Source organism: Ascidiella aspersa, chromosome 1 (genome assembly GCF_963924565.1).
Source record: "Ascidiella aspersa chromosome 1, kaAscAspe10.2, whole genome shotgun sequence".
Classification (NCBI taxonomy): Eukaryota; Metazoa; Chordata; class Ascidiacea; order Phlebobranchia; family Ascidiidae; genus Ascidiella; species Ascidiella aspersa.
In genome coordinates this window covers 19,039,209-19,063,769 of record NC_139447.1, presented here as the reverse complement: position 1 = coordinate 19,063,769, position 24,561 = coordinate 19,039,209, and the positions used below count along the sequence as shown (strand labels likewise).

General features: G+C 35.3%; 1 protein-coding gene, 3 non-coding genes and 5 pseudogenes across 6 annotated transcripts in view; all 9 read right to left on the bottom strand.

Annotated features, from left to right (window-relative positions):
• The window catches only part of LOC146168161 (tRNA (cytosine(72)-C(5))-methyltransferase NSUN6-like), a 30,160-nt gene that overhangs the window by 4,358 nt on the left and 1,241 nt on the right, over window positions 1-24,561 (bottom strand). Inside the window, exons 2-9 of one of the 3 annotated variants that reach the window (XM_083389060.1) lie at window positions 17,594-17,744; window positions 17,011-17,099; window positions 11,922-12,117; window positions 10,124-10,266; window positions 9,966-10,055; window positions 5,950-6,205; window positions 5,006-5,157; window positions 463-588 (exon numbers count right to left, since the gene is read on the bottom strand). In XM_083389060.1, coding sequence (XP_083245186.1) covers window positions 463-588; window positions 5,006-5,157; window positions 5,950-6,205; window positions 9,966-10,055; window positions 10,124-10,266; window positions 11,922-11,979 — 825 coding nt within the window. In that variant the 5' untranslated portion in view covers window positions 11,980-12,117; window positions 17,011-17,099; window positions 17,594-17,744. The remainder of the gene's footprint in view (window positions 1-462; window positions 589-5,005; window positions 5,158-5,949; window positions 6,206-9,965; window positions 10,056-10,123; window positions 10,267-11,921; window positions 12,118-17,010; window positions 17,100-17,593; window positions 17,745-24,561) is intronic. The other 2 variants (XM_083389059.1, XM_083389058.1) reach the window with 2 other exon arrangements.
• Window positions 23,013-23,131, bottom strand: LOC146168170 (5S ribosomal RNA; annotated as a pseudogene).
• LOC146168169 (5S ribosomal RNA) lies at window positions 23,197-23,315 on the bottom strand (annotated as a pseudogene).
• On the bottom strand, window positions 23,379-23,497 carry LOC146168168 (5S ribosomal RNA). Its single transcript, XR_014501358.1, has one exon. It is a non-coding gene; the product is annotated as a 5S ribosomal RNA (ribosomal RNA).
• LOC146168167 (5S ribosomal RNA) lies at window positions 23,571-23,689 on the bottom strand (annotated as a pseudogene).
• LOC146168166 (5S ribosomal RNA) lies at window positions 23,764-23,882 on the bottom strand (annotated as a pseudogene).
• LOC146168165 (5S ribosomal RNA) lies at window positions 23,947-24,065 on the bottom strand. The gene has a single exon (XR_014501364.1). It is a non-coding gene; the product is annotated as a 5S ribosomal RNA (ribosomal RNA).
• On the bottom strand, window positions 24,131-24,249 carry LOC146168164 (5S ribosomal RNA). The gene has a single exon (XR_014501357.1). It is a non-coding gene; the product is annotated as a 5S ribosomal RNA (ribosomal RNA).
• On the bottom strand, window positions 24,315-24,433 carry LOC146168163 (5S ribosomal RNA; annotated as a pseudogene).

Below are 24,561 nucleotides of genomic sequence, written 5' to 3'. Positions count from 1 at the left end.
AAAAGTGAAAAAAGTTTACAGACCCATATTCGACCTTTTATCCACGAATTTACTTCCAAACCTCGAGACCTGCAACCTTGTGGAGTGGACCAGAAGCTTGCCATAAAACTGCACATTGCCTATCTTTTGACTATTTAATAAAAGCTTCTTACGTTACATTATCTGAATACGCACGCACGCACGCACGCACGCACGCAAGAAATACCGTAATGTTTATATGCACTTCTGTCATGAATTCCCATCTCTTTTTATCAAAATAAATTTCACTTAGTTCACAAAAGCATGCATCTGTAGATAGATATGTGGCTAGATATGTGGCAAACCAGGTTTTATTTTATTATTTTACCTGTTTATATAATTGATAGCATTCTCACCGCAATTATTTCAAGAATACAAAACGTGTTTGACAGGTGAAAAAGTTAAAGTTAATAAAGAAATATTTATAAGGCCTAATAAACTTACCTGTGGACACAGTTTTAGACATGGATGTGCTTTTAATGCCCACTCAACAATGGCTTCATTTTCTTCAACAGTGGTTGTACAAGTACTATAAACCAAACGACCACCTCTTTTTAAAAGTGCAACAGCCTAAAAAATTTTTACTGAAAGTTACATGATAACATTGAATGATTTGGATCACAATAGCATGGGTACTAAAATAGTAGGAAAAATTTTTCTTTTCTGCTAGAGTGCTCAAAATTTTCCGATAAATATGAAAGCCCAAAATTCCCACTGATCTGGTCATTTTAAATGTGAAGTAAAAAACATTTTTATCTTAATAGGTATTTAATATTTTTATTCCCTGACAAATGAGAAAAAAATTTAGACTATACTGCATTTTGGACCAAGCCCCATATTGGTCAAGTCAGCTTCGTTGAACTAAAAATGACAGCATAATATTAAAATCGTCTGAATAAGACCGAATTCTGTCGTAATAAGGCCTAAAATTTGTCGGAATTAGTCCTAAATTCAACCAAATAACGCCAAGTTAGGGTTGTTCAGATTTACCTTTTTATGGAAAATTTATGCTTCCTGCTTGATTTCCCATTATGTGTCACATAAAAATGAGTATAGTAAGTTTTCAAAACAATTGGACAACATTTAGGGGCTCTGCAGACACCCCAAAGTTATCATACTGAAATTGCTAAAATCTGAGACTTCCCCTAACACGATACTGTACGTTTTTCTTAAAAAACACAGAAACCTTGTAATTTTTATATTAAACAATGGCAAGAAAGCATCACTAATCTATTTTCCAGTTTTATATAACTTAAAATGTATTCTTAAAGCCCCCCAAACCCAAATCCCCACTTTACCCCATTTTTGGAGCTGTCATTTAATTTATCAGATATGTACAATAAAATATATTTTAACAAATTGTATATTATGAAAAGCAAAGTATTTTAATCAACAGTGAATAAAGAAGGAATATAGCAAAAGTATACCAATGTAATAGTTAAAAAATGTAAAAAGGAACATCAATGAATAGCTTTTTTTTATTTTTTAGCCAAGGTATTTTTTAGAAAATCTGGGTATGATTGCCTGTGATCTTCAACAGCTTGTAGCAAGTTGTTTGTTGTTGTGGATTGTCGGTTAATATAGCAGCACAATCTGTGTTTACTTTTAACCCCTCTTTCTGCGGCATCATTCACAACTTTAACAGTACATGAAGACTTTAACTCGTTGTACCCATTATGAGCACCATGAATCGGGAGAATGCGTCGGCCAATCACATATCTGATTGACTAGCGTAAAATAAACCAGGAATCTGTGCCAATCAAATCCTCTAAAGTGGTATAACCTTTGATTTTATGATGCAAAACTTGAATGCCTTGGTGAAAATCTTCAGGTTTTGCAGTTGCAAGAAGTTTTCGGGCAATTGCTGCCTTCGTGTCCTTGGTCATTTGTGGGTGATTACTAAACAAGGAAAATGTGACAAGTGTGTCTAGAAAAATAGCATCATTACACATTTGATCAGACCACATAAACATTTTTGGCCATAGAAAACTTGTCCCATCCATCTTGTACTGTGTGTTGCACCTGCTTGATTGTCTTTCTTCTTTCGCCAGCGGATAGTCTCATCGTCTGAGGGTGTCAGACCATTTGTCCCACTTGGTTGGCGATATATCGGCACCGTGAGACTATGTGATCTGCAGTCTGTTCCTCCAAACCACAGTCACAGAAGCCCCATTTATTCATGGGAGACCTGGCACGCCAGACCCCTGTTCTCAGCCTGTTAAGGCGAGTCCAGGCTCGAATAGACAGGCCAAAACCCTAAGGCTTATTGGAGGTGGTGGGGGAATAGTGGTGGAGAGGGGTAATCTTGCTCCTCGTTCCATTTGGTTGACATCCATTCACCACACCAGAGCTTTCACATTTCTGCAGTGATTTGAGTGCAGTTTGTACAAAGGAGCATCTCAAGGATAGTAGCCTTTGGTATTGTGGCTCCTCTGGGGCGAAGCTCAGCGGGCTAGATGTCTGCCAGGGTCGGAATGTGAGTGTCCTGTCCAGATGCAATGCGAGGTATGTAGACATGGAAATCCAAAGTTCTTCCATTAGTATTGACGGACAACACGCGTTTAATTTCCTTGTTATTGAGGTGGACTAAGAGTCCTCTCAACACTGCGCCAATTCCATTCAGCATGCAAGATCGCCAAGTCATCGGCGTATGCTTGGAGACCGTGGCGGGCAGATCACTGTAATAAACATTGAACAGCAAAGGAGCCAGAACTGATCCCTGAGGCATGCCATTTTTAAGGCGTCATAACCTGCATTAATGGAGCCGTTGTTTGTCTTAAAACAAAGCTGCGATTATGGACAAGTTCCATGATCATGCTGACCATGTGTTTGTTAAAAATATTAATCACTCATTATGCTGCTATGTTAAATGACAATCCTCAGCAACATGCAAGCTTGCTACAGACTGTTGAAGATCACAGGCGATCATAAACAGGTTTTAAATAATTCGATAAAATGTATTTTATTGAATATATGTGATAAATCGAATGACAACTCTAAAAATGGGGTAAAGTAGGGCTTTTTGGGGGCTTTAAGAATACATTTTAAGTTACATAAAACTGGAAAATAGATTAGTGATGCTTTCTTGCCATTGTTTAATATAAAAATTACAAGGTTTCTTTGTTTTTAAAGAAAAACGTACAGTATCGTGTTAGGGGAAGTCCCAGATTTTAGCAATTTTAGGGTGATAACTTTGGGTTTCCTGCGGAGCCCCTAAATGTTGTCCAATTGTTTTGAAAACTTGTACAACTGATTTTTATGTGACACATAATGGGAAATCAAGCAGGAAGCATAAATTAAAAAAAAAAGTTAAATCTGAACATCCCTAGCCTATGTTTATTAGAACAAAGCCTAAATTCATCGGAATAAGTCCTAAATGGCCAAAATAACGCCCATGGGTAGAGGGTATGGGACGATCGGGGGGTCATCGGTCTGGCATATCTCGGTCTTATGGCTAGAGTCCTGTTTTAATAGCTAGGCAGGCATTTTGCTAAATTAACAAGTCAAGGTTGTAATATAAAATAACCAGATAAGATTTGATGTATGGTTCAGCGCATTATTTGGTGTTTCTGACTGGTAATTTTTTTACAATCTTTACTTAAAATGCATGCCTAATGCCTAAGGCTTAGAATAAACCTTAATTAAAACTGACAATCTTATGCAATGCTTAACAAAAATATTTTGTTTAATGGCCAAAATACTCCCAAGCATCCATTAGAGGCCTGGGTGGGGACAGTGTAGAGCAACGGTCTCAAACTCAAGTTGCTCTGTGGGCCAAATTAATACATGTAGATTAACCCGCAGGGCGCAATACACTCTGTAAGAAGTTTCGAAAATAGCTTATAAACAAGAACACAAAAACAAAAGTACTGACAAAAGTGAAAGCGCTTTACAGCAAATGCGGTCCTCCGTACTGGCTTTAACATCATTGGGAGAAATCAATTTAAGTGTTGCTTGCAGATGTTCACTAGTCAACCATGATCTTAATACAGACTTGGTAGCCTTCATTTTTACTGACATATGTGCTTCCGAACATTGGAGTAATCTTGCAGTAGCAGATAATATCTTTCTTGTGAAAGGGTAAAAAAATGGAATCCCTACCACTGCACATTGTTGTTTAAAAACTGTATCACAATAAAGGTATACTGCATCCATTTGTAATTACTCTGCAACATCGTCTATTTCCACAGCAAATAGTGTTGAAAAAACTTGAAATTGGGGCTAAGGTTTCACAAAATCTACATAGCGCACATCAAACTGTTGAAGTAAGTTCTACAACAAGCCTGCATATTCTTTAAGGCAACGTTTCTTGCTCACTTTAGAGTTTAGAAACAAACCAAATTGCCTTCATTCAACTGCTTTATCAACAAACCAAATTCAATTCAATCATTTCACATGATCATACCAGTGTATAATAATCCGCTTTTAACCATATAGTTTCAAGTTCAATTCATTTAAATTATGAGTAATGTCAGAAATACAACATTGCATTGAAAAGTAAAATAAGCAAATAGAGGAACTGCCTTATGTTTTTTTTTAATGGCCACTTTATATTTATTTTCCTTTTTTTGCCAAGCGGCAAAAAAATATATGTCATAATAAATTTATCGGCCAATACAATACGGGCAAAAACAAGATATATCCCTGTCCCTTCCGTCCCCATATAATAATACTATACTCATTTGTTGTTTTTTAAGTACAGAATTGTGGCATAATTAACACACTTAATCAGGTCTAAATTTATATTTTAGTTAGTTAAAAAAATCAGGGGTAATCACTGATTTTAAGCTGACTGTAAAAAGATTCACTAATGTTGTATACACAAAAAATGGTTAATCACAATCAAACTAGACAGAGCTGCAGTTGTTGTATATTATCTGAGGTAATGGTTTTTTTAATTTGTACAGCCATGGTATAGTGTCGCCCTTCTATCATAGCATAAAAAGAAATTAAAATTTACCGAATATTTTTAAGAAGGTACACTTACTGAGTTAAAAAGCTTGCGTTGAAGTGGGGGATATGACAAAAATTGTTTTGATGTACTAGAGTTTGAAAGTATTCTGGGACGTTGTCCTAAAGCACTACATGGAGCATCCAAAAGAATGCCATCAAAATATTCCTGGGTTAGCAGATTTTTTCCTATAAAATATAAATGCATCCATAGTTGACCCACACAGGACAACTGCAAATTACAAAAATGATAAAACATCAGACAGTCACTGTTGCGGCCTTGCAACATCTTTAGCCGTTAGTAATTATACATAAGGAATTCTAAATTAAAACACTTAGTACCGCAATGGGTTTTAAACATTTGTGCATTTCATAGGCACTGGTTACCACGCTATTCACCTCTTGCCTGTTTGTATGACTAGCATGTAAGATCATACAACTATTGTGGATATAAGGCAAAGTTATTTGGTTTACATGTTATGATTATGTAAGTATTTGATTAGTTGTTGATTGTGTAGTCGATAATGTATGTCAATTATTATAATGCGCAAGCTCGTTGTTGTTGTCAATAATTAATAATTGTAATTGGTATTTTTGAGAAATCAGGCAGATAATTTTACTACGGCAGAACATTAGCGCCAAGATTAAATAATGATCTAAGAATGTTTATAAAATCACATAAAACATAAAATAATTTCTTAAAATTTACAGAAATATATATTTTGCCTATAAGGCATCTTCAGTTTGATTCATTCGAATTAAGAAATGAATAAAGCATTTGCTATCATTGTAATATTTGTCAGTCATAGTCAAAGTATTAACCTTCAGGTTGAAGAATAGTGAGAACAGATTTATTTGTTTTATAAACATGTTAAAAAAACATATAGGTGCAAGATAAAGCAATGCGCTTTATCATACCGGGACATTGGTGAAATCCCTGGGCGGTTATGAGTTAAGGAACCTCTGCTCAAGCTACCATACCTGGTAGAGAATTTAACAGTTTGGTAGAATCTGATGAAAATGATGTCCAATTAGAAAGATCCGAATACCATTTTCCCATTAACTTTCTCATCTTTTCCACTTTTGCTCGGGAACGATCAACTGAAACCAATAACCCCATTCCATGCATTAGGGTGTATAAATGTAGGCTTTTTCCACCAGGAGCAGCACACATGTCAAGTATTGTTTCCCCTGGTACAGGATTTAGAACATGTCCAACAACCGCTGAAGGCAAATTCTAAAATATTAATACTTGGATTATATCGGTAAACCACATTCTAATAAAATATATTTGTAAAATAAGAAATATCCAAAAATATCCTATTGCATAATATAATAATAACATTCGCCAGAAAACATGATTTTTCTGTATAAAACACAAACATGCGGGTTTTGAGTCAGAACCTGTCTAACTTGACATACTCTTAAGGCCCGTTTACACTACAGCTGCACTGAGCTGAGAAAAGCGTAATTTGCATTTAAAATCTATTGTGGCGAGCGTTTCACGCTTTGCTAAACTCAAGCCCCGTGCAGCAGCTGCAGCTAGATTAAAGTTACGCTTTGCTGAACTCACGCTCCGTGCAGCTGAAATAAAATACGCTTTGGAGCGATTTCCACGCTTTGCTAAACTCAAGCCCAGTGCAGCAATAGAAAAACGTTACATTTTAGAGCGATTTTTACGCCCAGTGCAGCTCACTAAAGCTGTAGTGAAAATAATTTCACGCCCAGTGCAGCTCAGCTCCGCTCAGTGCAGCTGTAGTGTAAACGGGCCTTTACTCAGTTTGTAGACTGGGACCAAAAAACATTTTTCAAGCTTGAACACATGTTTTGAGAGAGTGGTGCAATCTAGGCCTGCAGACCATATGAAACATTTTTTAATGAATGTAAATGCACATTGTACACCATTAGAATTTTTTAAACGTACAGACAAAAAAAATTCAAGTTAATTTTATTCGTGCTACATACGGACAAAAAAGTGCCCAAATTAGTTTAATTCAAGCTATGTATGGACAAAAAAGTGCCCAAATAAGATTTATTCGCACTAATTACAGACAAAAAGGAAAAGAACTATATTACGTTGTTCCGGCGATGTATATTAATTACCAATCCCGGAACCAAACTGCTCAAACGAAATAAAAAATGTTTGAAAATGAAAATTGCTTACTGTTAAAACCGCTAGAACAACCTAGATAATATGCAACTCTGCATAAATTTGTGTTTTTTCGCATCTGGCAACAAGTTTTTAGATTTTTCAAATTAAGTTTTCATAATTCTCATGAAGAAAAAGGGCAGTGATTAGGTGATCTGTCGCGTCGCTTCAGGAGAGAAATCTTCTGCCTACCATCGTGGAAATTGATGTCAACACCACACAAATATAATAATGCCCAAATATTTTTCTGCGGAGCCATTCTATTTTGGCACTTTTATATTTCATAATTTGGGCACTTTGCGTACTGATTTTGGGCACTTGTCCGAAATTTTGGGCACCTGCGTACATTGTCAAAAATAAGAGGGAACAGAACACTGGTTGCAATTCCAGTTAAATAGAAAAAGACAAGTATGACATTTGGCTCCCCACCCAAAACTACATTTTTTTGTCTGTCTTCACCACATAAATACAAAAATTCACAGTTTATGTTACCTTTAAAACATTTTACTATGTTTATGTCTCTGTATTAAGCAAATCTATTCAACCAAATGCACTTTGCATACTATGGCATCTTACGCTGGGTGTCTCATAACCTCAGCAAATTAGACTATAAATCCTATTAAAACATAAACTGGTCTGTTAATTCTTGGAATCACAGTGTTTTCTTAGGTACAAACTAATGTAAACAATACTTAACCTATGTCTGTGGTTCTTTACAGTGTTGTAATGACTTGAGTCACAGTTGTTAAAAGACTTGACTTCACTTAAGCAATTTGGGCAAACAACTTAAATTATAGGGTGCTTTAAACGAAAAAAAAATATTCCATTGTTTTTTATGCCAGTCATTCAATGTATTTATATTAAGTTGCTATTCGTTAGGTTTTGATGTTTACTATGAGAAATATTCTTCTTTAAAATGACTTAATGAGAACACAAAACCAAGTAAAAAGAGTATAAAGGGCCAAAAAATAACTTTACTTTCTTGAGTAATAATTGTACAGTACTACAGTCAGTAAACAGCAATGACAAATTCTTACCAAGTGCTCACATTAGGCTATAGCTTGTTTCTAACCACGTGTAGGGATGTTTAAAGCAGAATATCAGATTCTAATCCAATTTGCCAATTATATCGGGTAATTGAAACTGATATAATTTACTCGTTTTATCGAGAAAAGTTCCTCCAAGTGTACATACGCGATGACACGCTTTGTATTAAACTCTGCGAAGGCGGAAAAACCAACTATTGTGCTTGCTTCAAATGTAGCCATGTAGTGTGGCATTTTTTTGAGGGGTAGCCAATAATTACTTGAAAAACCTTTGCCTTATGTAAATCAAATGTTATTAGAATGTTGAGCGTTAAACAAATATAAATCAAATGCTATTCAGTGAGTGGCTAACATGTAATGGCAGGTGCTGAGATTTTGCAATTTCTATAAAGGTGTTACAATGTCAAATTGTAACGCTAAAAAGATGCTTTAGGGTTACTCAACGTTAACTTGAGGCCAATATTCAACAAGGTTACGTCACAAGCGTACTTGTCAAGTTATGGTTACGCATTACTTTCAGTAGTAACTTTGTATTCTTTGCAGCATAGTGTTTGACTGCTTTAACAGATCTTAGCAGTAGTAAATATAAAAAACAACAATATTCTATGAAACGCACTGAATTTGTCAAGAATGCATTGTGTTGCATTGTACTCACTATTTAAAGTTTGGACAACAACCTAGTGTTGCTATCATGTTTTATGTTTTTGTTTAGTTATGTACTACAATTATAACATTTGTAAGCACTTCTTTAAGCGAGCATGCGTTTTCTATCCAAGTTATAATTAAATGTGCAATATAATTACTGTAGCAAAGGCTTAGCTAACCAAAAGTGTTTAAAACTTGAATTATCATATGGACAAGCATATTTTAATAGAAACGTTTTTAGCCAAAAGGTGAAAATAAAGTTCAAATGGCAAGATGGTTGGCTCCGTAATAAGAGAGAACCGCTGTTTTTTAAGACCACACATTTTTTATTTTATTAATAAGCAATTTTGTACTGTTTTAAACCGTGGTTCTCAACCTTTTCAAACTCCAAACCGATAGAATTTTACAACAAATTTTGCGGACGGGTGGACCTTCAAATGTCAAAATCAACCCAAAATGTAATTATAACAAAAGTATGCAACTTAAAAGCATATAATGGAAACTTCAATTTAATGAGCAATTTGCTGCTGTCTTTTTAAAAACAGACATGTTCTCAGGGTTCTATTAAAGTCTTTCACATACAACTGGTCTTAAAGTTTAAGACTTAAATGAGTTGTAGCCTACTTTTAAACAGTTGGATACAACACTTAAGCAGCATTGTGGCATACGATGAGTCAAAGTGGACCATTAAGCCTATGGTATGTCACAATGCTGCAAATTACTGAACTAGCTATAAAATTTTAAATTCGATGGACAAGCCTTCAACCGCTTGCATTGCAACTGAGATTTATAATATATTTGGCAGACTGGCACCGGTCAGCGGTTGAGTAACTTAAACAAACTAACTTGCATTTTTTTGTTCCCAGATAGCTCAGTTTTAAAAACTATGTGAAAAAAATGCTACTAAAAGTCGTATATTAAACAACCTTGCAAAATAGTGAGTGTCAGGCCTTCAGGGGGGCGATCGGCACTTGCAAATTTTAAGCTAGCAGATAAAATCATACATATGAACAAATAAAATAGATTAAAAAGTTGCTTTGATAATGGTATTTATTAAAAATAATTTTTTAAACAAATTATTAGGGCCAATGACTCCACAGCGGTAAGAATGCACAGAAACCACATAAAAATAAATGGTTGAATTTTACAAAACCAACCTGTAGAAAAATCCTGTCAGAAAACACATTGTCAAAACATGGTGTGAAGTACAACTGTTGGTTCATTTTAAAGGCCACTCCGAATTGAACCTAAAAAATAATACCAATCAATTATATATGAATTTTGTAAAAGTGACCTACTAGAAAGAAAAACTTGCCTCTTTTTGAAATATGTCTTTTCTAGAAACCTCTGATACAGCATTTCCAATAAAAAATGTTTTTCCGTCAAATTTCACCATGCCTTTAAGACATTTTCCGGTAACATCAGCATAAACTGCAACTTCATCTCCTATTTTTAAATCTAATAAAACAATTGTTTGAGCAAACAACACTAAAAATCAATTTATTCTGCAATAACTCAGTCAAGCTTATCTTTGAATCTTTAATACACTGATTGCATTTTAATCAATTTCACACACACTTATATTTCAGTGAAGTACAGTATTAATTGTTTAAAGTAGAATTTCAACCCTGTGCTTACATCGGCAATTGAAACCAATCTAATTGTATTCAAAACATATTCCAATCAATGCAGTAGCTGGCTTTAAACATTTATGGAAAGATAAGATAATTGTCTTTTGCTGTGATTAAACTATTTTGGTATCTATCTTAAATTTTAAATATCTATGTTCTTTTTATTGACTGAATGTGGTTTCCTAAATAGCTCCCCTCTGAGCCTGTGTAGCTCATTTAGTTAATTGGCAATCCCGGTATGACTAGAGGTCAGGAGTTCGAACCTCGTCGCAGGCCAGTTGTTTTTTCTAGTCTGCTTTGCTTGTATCATTGATCACCTAATTTGATTATTATTCTGTTGAAGGCTTTGGGTGTACTATGAATGGGCATGCCTTTTTTGAATGATTTTGGATTATATGACGGGGCTATCTATGTATTTATACCTATAAAATGAACTTCTTAAATTTGTCACTGTTTTTATACTGCCCTTACCCCTGAAAATTTTGGGGTTTGATGTACCTCTAAAATGTTAATATGTCAAGCTAGTTAGGCATATAGGTATACATCTTGATCGTAGTTTTATGTTAAATCTGTATTTCTAGTGATTTAATCACCTTTCAAAATTTCCTCATTTTGGGGTGACATTTTTAAGACTTTAAAGCACATTCTTAAGCACTGAAATTATCTATGACTTCCTAGGAACCTAAATAATGTGAAATTATTGTTCCATTTGTGAGATTTAAAATAATAAGTGTATACAAAATTCTAAAAAAAATGCATTTTTTCCAATAATCTAGTGAACTAATTTTATACAGGAATCTATATAACGCACCAAAATATAAGGCACAATGGTTCATTCGGAACAGGTGTTTTTAAAGTTGTTTTGTAACATTAATAATTAATTGGTGTCATTTCTCAATCTACTGGAAACAAAAACCCTAGATCCAATATTGATTTCTTACCAGACGACTTTAATTATTGCTTGTTGTGTAACTGATTGATGGGTTGACATTTTAATGGTTATTATATATGTTTAACTTGTACTGACGAACATAGAAGTACTTTTATTGTGCAGAATAAATATGGAGACACTTTTTTTACTTAGAACTATTTTTTGAGAGGTTTGGGAAATTTTTATGTCTGCAGATTGAATTTCAAAACAAATTTATTGAGCATGTTTAATATTTTTCTGTTCTTAATTACTTTATAAGGCAATTGAAAATGCAATTGATGTTAAATAGCTTTATAAATCCATTGATGTTTTCAATAGCTTTGTTAATGCCATCATTTGTGTGAAATGAGCTATTGCCTAAACGTCTGGAAATAGATAAATGTGTACATTCCAGCTATTGCCTAAACGTCTGGAAATAGATAAATGTGTACATTTATTTCATGGCTTTTATATTTAAACTGAGTAGTTCTAAAAAGGGGCTTTCAAAAAGTGAGTGCAAACTGTTTTTTTTTTAAATGTGCCCACAAACATAAATTATTTTTATATATTACCTTTGGGCATACATAACACCCCTGGAATAAATACATCTGCACCTCGCAACACAGCCATTCCACAGGACTTCTCTACAATAACCTTTTTTCCAACAGGCTTAACTTTGTATTTAACATTGTGAATTATAGCAACATCGCATAAAAGTTTATGTTGTTTTGCTTCAAGGGTAAATGGGAGTTTTTTGTTGAAACAAATCTACAAAACATGAATATTTATGTATTGAATGTATGAAAAAAATTATTAAGTAAAATTTTCATTCCGTAGTGCGTCGCAAGTCCAGCAAACTTTGTTTAATGCAAAAAATACACAAAAAACATCTTACAAAAAAAGGTGCATGTCAAAACTTATTTGCACATTTAGTGAGTGCCATGCAACACAATAAACTAATCATATCCAGTCAAGGTGGCTGATAACTAGGGCTAGTTTTATTGACCTAGAAATGGCCTCAAACCTTTCCTCCCTCCCCCTAATAAAAATTTGAACAAGTAAAATATCCTCTCTTGGGCAAAAAAGGCTCCATCAACGAAAATAAATTTATTACAACGACTACACATATAAAACCTAAACAGGACATACTCGCCTGAAGGCGATATATAAACAGACTTGTAACTCCACAATGAACATGAAGTACACCAAGAACAACAGGTGTAAATTTTTAGCATTAAAATTTCTGTCATGGCACTGCTAAGTCAACTGTATACTGGTGAACTATTTAATCTTTCCATGTTAATTATTCTGGAAACATCATGGTTAAGCAGGTTTTTTCAATATAGATTTAATGCCACAGTTATCTTCTCCAAAGTTCAGTGTTCTCATCAGGGGCGTATCCAGAAATTCAAAAAAGGGGGCCCGACTTTTCAACTTAGGGAATTCCCCGTTTATTTTCGTCTGACGTTAATGACGTCATAAAATAGTGACGGATATGACATAAAATAGCGATGGTATTGACATCATAAATAAGAAAAAAAATCATCAGAAACAGCCAATTAACGTCCAGCAAAAGCGAACTTTTAGACGCAAAGTGTACACGTGTGTCGTTAACACTCCTGCCAGGTGCCAGCTGCGAAATCGCTTAGCGTGCAATTGTTAACTTCATGAGAAAAACGAAAACAAGACTGTGAAATATATGTGATTGATTTTGGTAGATCCATGTACGGGACTACGCTACATTACAAGCACGTCTCTCACCACCAGCACCTGCAATACTAAACGAAGATCGTTTTTCCCGGGTGTTTTTGATTAGCGTGACATAGAAAACTTCGAAGAGAAAACGCCATAACTTTAATAGTTAGTTAATCTAGTTCAGTGTTTGATCAGCTTTTTAAGTGATGGCACAGCTGGCGAGCGAAGAGAGCGTAATTTTTTTTGTATAACTGCATTTCTTTTAAATTTCTTGCAAGTTTCTAATACATTGCCGAAAATAAAAAATGTTAAAAAATATATGTCAAATAATTGTTCGCGGCGCACTTGGTAGCTTTCCACGGCGCAATGGTAAAGAAACGCTGATCTAGTTAAAAATACATCATCAAAACGCACACGAGTGCGCAAAAATTTTTCGCATTTACGTAGTTAAAATAGTCAAAAAGTATTTGAAATAAGACTCATGTATAGCTTGTTGAATTTCATCGGCCCGCATGCCGTAGGTTGCCGACCCCAGTCTTATACCAACATCTGATATTAACGGGGACAACAAACAGTGAGAAATATCAGCACTGTCTAACTCAACGTTTTCAGAGAGAAAAAGCGGAAACTGCTTGATTTATTATTATTAATTGTTGAACACACACTTGCTGATCAGCCAACCCGAATAAATAACGAAAGGGAAAAGAGAAAAACTATCTAGCGTTTACGGTCGACCAAACAAAAGACAAAAAACTGCGTTTTGCTTTTTATTTTGGTTTCGCATTAGCTTAAGACGCGTGACGCAATTACATTTAAAAACACGTAGCTTCGGACGGTGAGCAGGGTTGGCCTTAAGCACTCGCCCGCTCGCCAATGCGAGTGCAAATCGCTCCTGGCGAGTGCTGAATGACACCACCTGGCCCGACTGGCGAGTGGCTTCGGCTAAAAATTTAATTAGTTGCTGTAGTGTAGGACAACTTGGTTTAAGCACCACTACTAAGCGAAATATTACTTAGCGCCAGTTATTTCCTTAAACACTAAGACGCAAATACATTCAAAACGACACAAATAATAAGGTTAATCGAAGTGACGTTTGAAGCTTGTAATAAAGACGCTTTGTCCCGTTTTCAAAAAGTCTTTTACCGGCAAACAATCAAAGACGTCATCTTGTGTCGCCTACTTGTGTAACTACAGCGGATAATTAGCAATTAGTCTACGTAAGTATGTATTGCGATCTTTAAATTTAATAGCGGTCAACCAAGCCAAAGCTTAAAAAATAACATTTTTTTATGAGATAAAATATTTTTTACGGGAATTACGTTAAGATACAAACCGAACCATTGCGGAGACCCTTAAAAAATTGAAACGACCCACAATAGGGCGTCGCTCAGCACAGAACCTCTGGTGCATGTGGTTTTTAACTTTTCGAATGAATGGTTTAGATGTAAATTTGACTAATTTGTCAGTGTTTTCTCTTCAATCAGTAACTATAGTGTTAGGCAAAATGTTGCGTTTTGTTTGTGGCGCGAAGCAACCTACAGTGAAACGTCCTTCAAGCAAATAAATGTCACAATACGAAAAAACGAGAGCGCGCGCGGGAGCATTTTTAGAAAAATGGCGTTATTTTTTCACTAAAGATTGCAAATATTTCGCTGAAAAACATTGTTTTAAGCGTAAACTGCTTTATGGGTCATTAATGTATTTATCCATGCATGAAAATAAACGACCAGACTTTTATAAAAACTAATGTTTACGTATAGAAACCATAAGTTAGGTTAACGATAACCCAAGAAATAACTAGGACGGTAGTTTACAAACGATACCAAATATTTTTGGCGAATGTTATTTCGTCCGGGCGAGTGCTGATTGATTACCGCTCGCCCAACTGGCGAGTGTAAATTTTTGCTTAGGAACAACCCTGGTGAGTAAAACCCTGACAAAAACGAACAAAAAACGAAAATGTCACTAACGAAAAGGGGGTGGTCCGAACCCCCAACCCCCTTCCTGGATACGCCACTGGTTCTCATGTACAACTTCTTTTGTGGTATAACTGTGCTATTTCAATCAGCCTAACGATACATCTCTATTGATATTTTAACAGATGAACTGCCGATGTTAAAAAACAGATAAACTGCTAATGTTAAAACACAGATGAACTGCCAAGCCAGATGTTTGCAAGCTATCGTTGACTTTATCCTGGACCTTTTAGAATTAGTACAACAAAAGCCATGGTAGACTCACTGATTCTGTTGATCAATGCTGCAAGCAGGGCAGGCTAGAAAAACAACTAGCCTTCAGAACTATCAACAATCGATTTGACTTACAAATATTTTTATAAAACACTGTTGTAGATAATCTTGTTACTACAGGCTTGGGTGGTTGTCCAAAATCAGCAAATTTCACCAGCCTGCTATTTTTATGGTTCCTGCATTGACTTTTGTAATTATTTAAGCAACATCACTTCTAGATGGGAAATTTGTAGGTTCTGCTGTCTAACGCATGTTTAAGTTTGGTTGTTTTTCTTTCACTATTAACTAGGGTTTTCAAGCCTGTCAATTGACCGGTCAAATACGGTCAATTGACCACACTTTATTTAACCGGTCAAATACTTATATTGGATTTATATGTCGTAAATTTTTTAGGAGTTGTTTTGTGATTTGAGTTATTAATAATCTTGATTGTATCTTCTTTAAAGAATTCAAATATAAAATCATAGGGTTTATCTGATGCAAACACATGTTCTGTGGTAATAACAAAGTGTTTGTAATAGCAAAGTAGATTTATTTTGTTTAGAATAAATGCATGTATATGATGAATCGCTTTGGCATAAAATAAAACACTAGTCGGGGTATACCACAATCTTAATTAGGCTACTTAGAAATTCAGAAGAACCGAATCCCTTGTCTTCAGTGTACCCTGGTGATGATTTAGAAAATTCAGATAGTGACAAAAGTTGTGACGAGGAGTAAAAATATTTTATTACTGATGCATTTACTTGTTAAATTTCGTTAATAAACTTGTTGACTTAACTTGGTGGTTGTAGTAATGGCAAAATTACTACAATACTGCTATAGTTTGCTTGCAAGATAAGCATGTTTTGCAAAAATTCTTATTGATAGTCAAAAAATAATTGTTTTTGTTTTACAAACCATTGTACCTGACCCAAAACGTTCATATACTTAAAAAATCAGGGTTTATTTTTAACTTCAATGGCATTTTGATAGTGTGTATAGTATTTGACCAATATTTGACCTATTTGACAAGTATTTGACAGGATTTTATTTGACTGGTTAAATGCGCAAACCTACTATTAACAAAAACAATTTGGGTCCGCTGCTACAATCTTCCAAATAACTCCTACTTAAAGGTCGGATTTGTTGAATTAGATCTAGTTATTGGTACCACAATTTTTTTTCACATTTGCTTACTCTAATGAATTAAATTTGCGTCGTTAAGGTATAGCTTAAAGCAAGCCCAGGCACATTTGTAACTAATAAAAAAGCAGTCGTAACTTAAAAAGTTATTCACAGCAATGAGAATTATTGAATCTTTATTGAAATAGTGTTAACAGGATCTGACGTAAATCAAAAGTGTGCAAAATTATATGCCTGTTCACTGCAACCGCAAGTCCAACCTAACTACTAGCTATGAAATTTACAAATTAAGTTGTTTATAATTTAAATTACAATTAAAAAAAGAAATAAACTAAAAAATCGAAACAAATTTCCAAATTTTCCTGTAAATTTACTCTATTATAGGTTCTTTTATATGATTTTTGCTTGCATCTTTGTGCAACACACTATTAGACTCCAGCAGTAATCTAACATCATATTGGAATCCCATCAACTCTAGCTTTCATTCATAGTCTTTGGGTTGTGATAAAACTGATTGCCCTGCCTTTACTAATATCAACAAGCTATCTGGGATGCGAATGTGGCTAAATATAAGAGGCAATTTTATGCTTACATCAGCCTCAGTAGGAGTTGGAGGTCAATACATATTCCTCAAGGTCGATATAGTTGATGCTTCAGTGTTTTCCCAAATTCCTTTCACAACTGTAACAAATAAACAGCATGTGGCCAATTAACTACATTCATGAAACAAAAAGCTAGTACTTTTATTGGTCAACCAGCAACCTGCACTGAAACCAGGAAATACATTGTGGATGTATATGAAACAGGTACCATTCTTATCTAATGTCAGAAATTAATTTAACAATCCCATCTCAATATGCAATGATTAGAAAGGATGCAATTACAACTAATCAAAGGCTTGGTTATTTGCCTTCTACGTAGAGCTTATTTATAAACTACTCAATCCTTTTATGCCAATGGTCTTCATTAAATTCGCAATCCAACAGACAAAGCAAGCATTGGTCCTTCACATAACCACCTTGTCTAAGATTACACATATCAAAGACTGGTGTTTGTCGTTTTTAACTATCGGTCAACAAATGATCGTCACCCGACAGGAGCACATATTGCTAAAGGATTGCCTTCTATTTTATTACAGAATACAAAGTAATTTTCTTCACAAGTAAATATTGAACCTTTTATTTCTGTTGGGATAGAACAGGACCTTGGATTCGGAATAAGAATGCCATATTCACTGAGACTAAAGCCAAGATTTCAACTGCTTTTTTTGGTCAAGCCAAATCTTAAACTGAGTCATTCAGCTTGTCTGAAGTAAAAGGCTGCGATCTAAAAAAATTACTTTATATGTATACAGTGGCGTATCCAGGGGGGAGGGGGGGGTTTGGGGGTTCGGACCCCCCCCCCCCCCCCTTTTCGTAAGTGACAATATCGTTTTTTGTTCGTTTTTGTCAGCGTTTAAACTCACCGTCCGCAGCTGCGTGTTTTTAAATGTAATTGGGTCACGCGTCTAAAACTGTGCGAAACCAAAATCAAACGCGAAACGCCTTTTGTTTGGTCGACCGTAAACGCAGGATATTTTTTTCTCTCGCATTTCTTTAATCTTTCAAGTTGGCTGATTAGGAAGTTTGTGTTCGACAATTAACAACAATAAATCAAGCGGTCTCCGCCTTTTTCTCGCTTATAACGTTGAGTTAGGCGGTGCTGATGTTTCTCGCAGTGTGCCACTTCATATACTTTTCGACTATTTTAACTACGTAAGTGCGAAAAAAGTTTGCGCGAATTACTTTTGTACGTCCTTTTTGTTTACATTTTAATGCTGTCTTTTCAACAGCGCTGCTTTACTGTTGCGCCGTACAGGGCTGCCAAGTGCGTCGCGGACAAATGGAAAACGTATTCAAAAATATTGGACATATTTTTTTAGTTTTTATTTTCGGCAATGTAATATAACTTAAAAAAATAAGAAATGCCGTTATTTCAAAAAAAAAAATCGTGCTCGCTTCGCTCGCCGGCTGTCCCCTCTCTTCAAAAGGTTAACAACACTGATTTTACAACTATTTAAGTGGCGTTTCTATGTTGTGCTGGTCCAATAACACCAGGGAAAACGATCTTCGTTTAGTATGGCAGGTGGCGAAAGACGTGCTTGTAATTTAGCGTAGTCCCATATATGGATCTACCAAAATCAATCACATATATTTCACGGACTTGTTTTCGATTTACTTGGATAACGATTGCACACTAAGCGGTATTATTTATGACGTCATCACAATCGCTATTTTATGACGTAATATCCGTCACTATTTTATGACGTCATTAATGTCAGACGAAAAATCGGGGAATTCCCCAAGTTGAAAATTCGGGACCACCCCCCCGCCTTTTTAAATTTCTGGATACGCCCTGTATGTATACTATAATTTTGTGGACATTGACATGTTAAATATTGGTTAAAATGAGTTAAGTTAAATGAAATGTTTGGCTAATAAATGTATGAATATTGCCATGTTTAGTACGTAAACTAGGCAATTAACAAGGAAAACAGTAAACTAAATGTTGCAGCGACAAATTTTTTTTTGATATTAACAAATAATAAATGGGGATGTGAAAGTACAACCTGCGGACAGGCGTGTAGCGTGACCGTTTCAAAGGGGGGTGTCCCGAATTTTCAACTTAGGAAATTCCCCTATTTTTCATCTGACGTTAATGAATAATGATGTCATAGAACAGTGACGGGTGTGAAGTCATAAAATAGTGATTGTAATGACGCCATAAAACATTCTAATCACAAACAACTAACGTCCAGCAAATGCAAACACGTTGATCGTCGACACTCCTGCCAGGCAAAAAAATAAACCAAGACCGTAAAATATGTGTGATAGATTTCGGAAGAATCATAAAATATCAGTAGCGCAGTTTCCTAAGTACCATGTACAGGACCAGCCAGTGTTAAAGTGCAGGCATGCCTTTCACCACCTGCAAAACTAAACAAAGATTGTTTTTCCCGGATGTTATTATGCCACAATTAGCGCAACATCTGGCCGGGCAGTGTGCCAAGCCAGCTAAAATACAAGCTCCGGTTAAGGGGAAATAAGTTGTGTCAACTGCACAATAAACACGTGGTCTTAGAATACGCTTATAGAGAACAATTTTGCGTTAACTATCGGGTCATTCCAATTAATTTAAAGGGCCGGAACCCATGTTCTTAGAATTTCTGTATATTTTAAACAGTTAAATATCTCGAAGAAAAAATAAGGTTGTAACAAATTTGAGCGTACTGTGATGAGCGGTTGCGAAGATATCACATTTTGACATTTTGACCACTAGGTGGAAATAGGTATTTTTTTGATTCCGCTTGAGTGGTTTTATCTCTCTGGAGGCTTTATTTTGCAGCAGAAGCCTAGTAAAATGCTGCTCCCATTTATTGGGGTGCTGGATTCAAAAATGATGCTTAAAACACTATGTGGCTATTTATTCTATATGAAAATTGCATTTGAAGTTTTATGACTTCCAAAGACTTTTCCGAAGCTCTCTGCAGTTTTTTTTCAATTTTTATGTTGGAAAAATATTCTTTAGACAACATAGTATTTGGACTTTCTAAAGTGGTTCTTGTTATTTTGCAATTAGTAATTGGTTATTAAGTTTAAAACTTGAGCACTTTACAACACAATAAAAAGTGACCAAACTTTAAAATGTGTTCAACTTTACATACAACTATAGTACAGACATACAATAACACATTGGCAGAAATATTTCTATTCAACATATTGTATAAAGTTCTAAACAAATACATACAAGTAATGAGACAAAGTAGGAAACTTTAAAACATTTTGTCAACTATATTTGATAATAGTGTGTAGGTCATGCCACTGTCTGTTACTTGTGAGGTTTCAATTTACACAGTATGTTATAAAATTAATTATAGCAAATACCATTGTATCAAAGCTAATAAAACCAGGGAGATTCCTGTAAACTATCCAGCTATTTCTAAATATCATTTCTTTAAATTCAAGATATTAATTGTTATAAAATTATTACTATACAAGCACCTATTTCGTTCTTATATACTTATCCAACATAAAGAGTCATATTGACATGTCACGGAACCCATTATTTTACTTTGTTAGTGAACATCCATCTGAATAATAGCTGGTATTCAGATTTTACTAGGTTCACTATTTATCTCTTTCATTTTATTGGCCTCGATATGATGATGTTTGCTGTATATTCCATGACAAACTGTGTAAATTAAAAAACAGATCTACACATAGTTGCATTTCAGCTTTTGAATTTACACAGTAAGTCATGGAATACAGATCAACACATAACAAAATATCTGTGAAGTTTTGTACATTGTCTCATTGTAAGTACTTTTTCTGGAATCTTATACAAAATGTTGAATAGAAATATTTAAGCCAATGTGTTATTGTAGTTATGTCTGTACAATAGTTGTATGTAAAGTTGCAAAACAAAAAAATTGAAAAAATTTGCCAACAAAAAAATTGAAAAAAAACTGCAGAGAGCTTCGGAAAAGTCTTCGGAAGTCATAAAACTTCAAATGCAATTTTCATATAGAATAAATAGCCACATAGTGTTTTAAGCATCATTTTTGAATCCAGCACCCCAATAAACGGGGAAACAGCATTTTACTACAGGCTTCTGCTGCAAAATAAAGCCTCTAGAGTAGTGGTTTTTAACCTGGGGGTCGCAACCCCCGGGTGGGTCGTTTGCCTTTTCTCTGGGGGTCGCAAAGACGACAATTAAAAATACAAATCACTATTGCTGGAATGCGAATTAATTAGCATAAAAAATTAACTTGTAATGATAGTGAATGTTCAAACAGTGAGCAGCCAGGAAGAAAGTTGAGAGAATATTATTTTAACAATGTAGGCTTACTATTGAGTTACCGTTATCAATTATAGGTAGCCTACGGGCAGTGCTTGTCAACCTTATTGGTAAAGACTTAAGTTTAAAGAACTTTAAGTGAAAATTAAACCTATAATTCAAGTTGCAATTGTTTATATTGTACGATGTTTATCTTCAGACTCATTAAAGACAGAAATCACAAGCAAAAAACTACTAACCGTTGTGCCAAGAACCATATTTAAAGTTTAGTCAAATAGTGTTATCGTATAAAAATCGTAATACGGCGATTAAAGGCTTAAACCGTAACTTTATAAGCTAGTACATATACTTTTTTCGTTAATCCGTATAGTTTAACCAAATTTACCACAATCGGTCGAGAAATGTGATCGTTTTACCAATTTAAATGTGACTCTAATTTACTATGGACAATTTATCATTAATTCCTACGCTAAAATTGAGGGGTCACGTAAGTTTCGAAAACTGGAAAAAGGGGCGCGAAAAAAAAAGGTTGGGAACCACTGCTCTAGAGAGATAAAAGCACTCAGTTTATCGGGAACCAATAGTTCGCCTCTGTTTTAATCTATGATTCAAAATCCGACGGTCAGGTGGAGTATCCAGAAATTCAAAAAGGAATTAATGACGTCATAAAATAGTGACAGATATGTCATAAATAAGCAAAAAATCATCAGAAACACTCAATAAACGTCCAGCAAAAGCGAACATTTAGCCGCAAAAGCGAACATGTTCGTTGTTGAACAATCCTTCCAGGCGCCAGCTGCGAAACTGCTTAGCGTGCAATCGTTAATGTCCGGAGAAAAAACGAAAACAAGACCGTGAAATATATATATGTGATGATTTTGGTTGATCCATGTACGGGACAATGCTACATTACAAGTACGTCTCTCGCCACCTGCAATACTAAACTAAGATCGTTTTCCCGGTTGTTTCGACTAGCGCGACATATAAAACTACTTCGAAGAAACGCGATAACTTTAATAGTTAGTTAATCTATAGTTCAGTGTTTGATACCCTTTTTAAGTTTGAGCACACCTGGCGAGCAAAGCGAGCGCAATTTTGTTTTTGGTATAACGGCTTTTCTTTTAAATATCTTGCAATATCTTGAAAGGGAAAGTTTTTGCACTTACGTAGTTAAATAGTCGAAAAGTATTTGAAATGAACTAGTGTATAGTTTGTCACTGAGACGAAGGGCCCAATGAATTACATCGGCCCGCGGGCGGTAGGTTGCCGACCCCTGTCTTACACCAACATCTGATATTAACGCGGACTAACAGCGAGAAACATCAGTACCGTCTAACTCGGCGTTTTCAGAGAGAAGAAAGCAGGAACCGCTCGATTCATTATTATTAATTGTCGAACACACACTTGTTGATCAGCCAACCCAGACGAATAACGAAAGGCGAAAGAGAAAAAACTATCTAGCGTTTTACGGTCAACCAGAAGAAACGAAAAACGGCGTTTTGCGCTCGATCTTGGTTTTGCATTAGCTTAAGACGCGTGACCCAATTTTTTAAAACAAACTATCATGGTCGCTTTTTAAGTCAATACAGGAGTACTTAAGGCACTGCCAGTAACCAATCCCGACGTTGCTTAACTTCCGAGATCGGACGAGATCGGGTGCATTCAACCTGGTATGGTCGTAGAGAGTATTGGTCAACATTTTTTGGTCTAAAATCTTTGAAAATGTTAACATTTAAATATATTTTAAAAATCATATTTTGCCTATGACAATTGGTATTGCTAGGCGGTCACCCATCCAAGTACTAACCAATCCCGACGTTGCTTAACTTCCGAGATCGGACGAGATCGGGTGCATTCAACCTGGTATGGTCGTAGCCAGTATTGGTCAACATTTTTTGGTCTAATCTATTTAAAAATGTAAAAACTTAAATAAATCATATTTTGCCTACGACAATTGGTATTCCTAGGCGGTCACCCATCCAAGTACTAACCAATCCCGACGTTGCTTAACTTCCGAGATCGGACGAGATCGTGTGCATTCAACCTGGTATGGTCGTGGACAGTATTGGTCAACATTTATGGTCTAATCTATTTAAAAATGTAAAACTTAAATAAATCATATTGTGCCTACGACAATTGGTATTCCTAGGCGGTCACCCATCCAAGTACTAACCAATCCCAACGTTGCTTAACTTCCGAGATCGGACGAGATCGGGTGCATTGAACCTGGTATGGTCGTAGACAGTGTTGGTAAACATTTTTTGGTCTAAAATCTTTAAAATGCTAACATTTAAATATATTTTAAAAATAATATTTTGCCTATGACAATTGGTATTCCTAGGCGGTCACCCATCCAAGTTGCAACCAATCCCGATGTTGCTTAACTTCCGAGATCGGACGAGATCGTGTGCATTCAACCTGGTTTGGTCGTAGACAGTATTGGTCAACATTTTTTGGTCTAAAATCTTCAAAAATGTTAACATTTAAATATATTTTATAAATCATATTTTGCCTATGACAATTGGAATTCCTATGCGGTCACCCATCCAAGTACTAATCAATCCCGACGTTGCTTAACTTCCGAGATCGGACGAGATCGGGTGCATTCAACCTGGTATGGTCGTAAGCACTATTTCTCAACATTTTACGTCTAATCTATTTAAAAAAGTAAAAACTTAAATAAATCATATTTTGCCTACGACAATTGGTATTCCTAGGCGGTCACCCATCCAAGTACTAACCAATCCCGACGTTGCTTAACTTCCGAGATCGGACGAGATCGGGTGCATTCAACCTGGTATGGTCGTATGCAGTATTGGTCAACATTTTTAGGTCTAATCTATTTAAAAATGTAAAAACTTAAATAAATCATATTTTGCCTACGACAATTGGTATTCCTAGGCGGTTACCCATCCAAGTACTAACCAATCCCGACGTTGCTTAACTTCCGAGATCGGACGAGATCGGGTGTATTCAACCTGGTATGGTCGTATGCAGTATTGGTCAACATTTTTAGGTCTAATCTATTTAAAAATGTAAAAACTTAAATAAATGATATTATGCCTACGACAATTGGTATTCCTAGGCGGTCACCCATCCAAGTACTAACCAATCCCGACGTTGCTTAACTTCCGAGATCGGACGAGATGGGGTGCATTCAACCTGGTATGGTCGTATGCAGTATTGGTCAACATTTTTAGGTCTAATCTATTTAAAAATGTAAAAACTTAAATAAATCATATTTTGCCTACGACAATTGGTATTCCTAGGCGGTTACCCATCCAAGTACTAACCAATCCCGACGTTG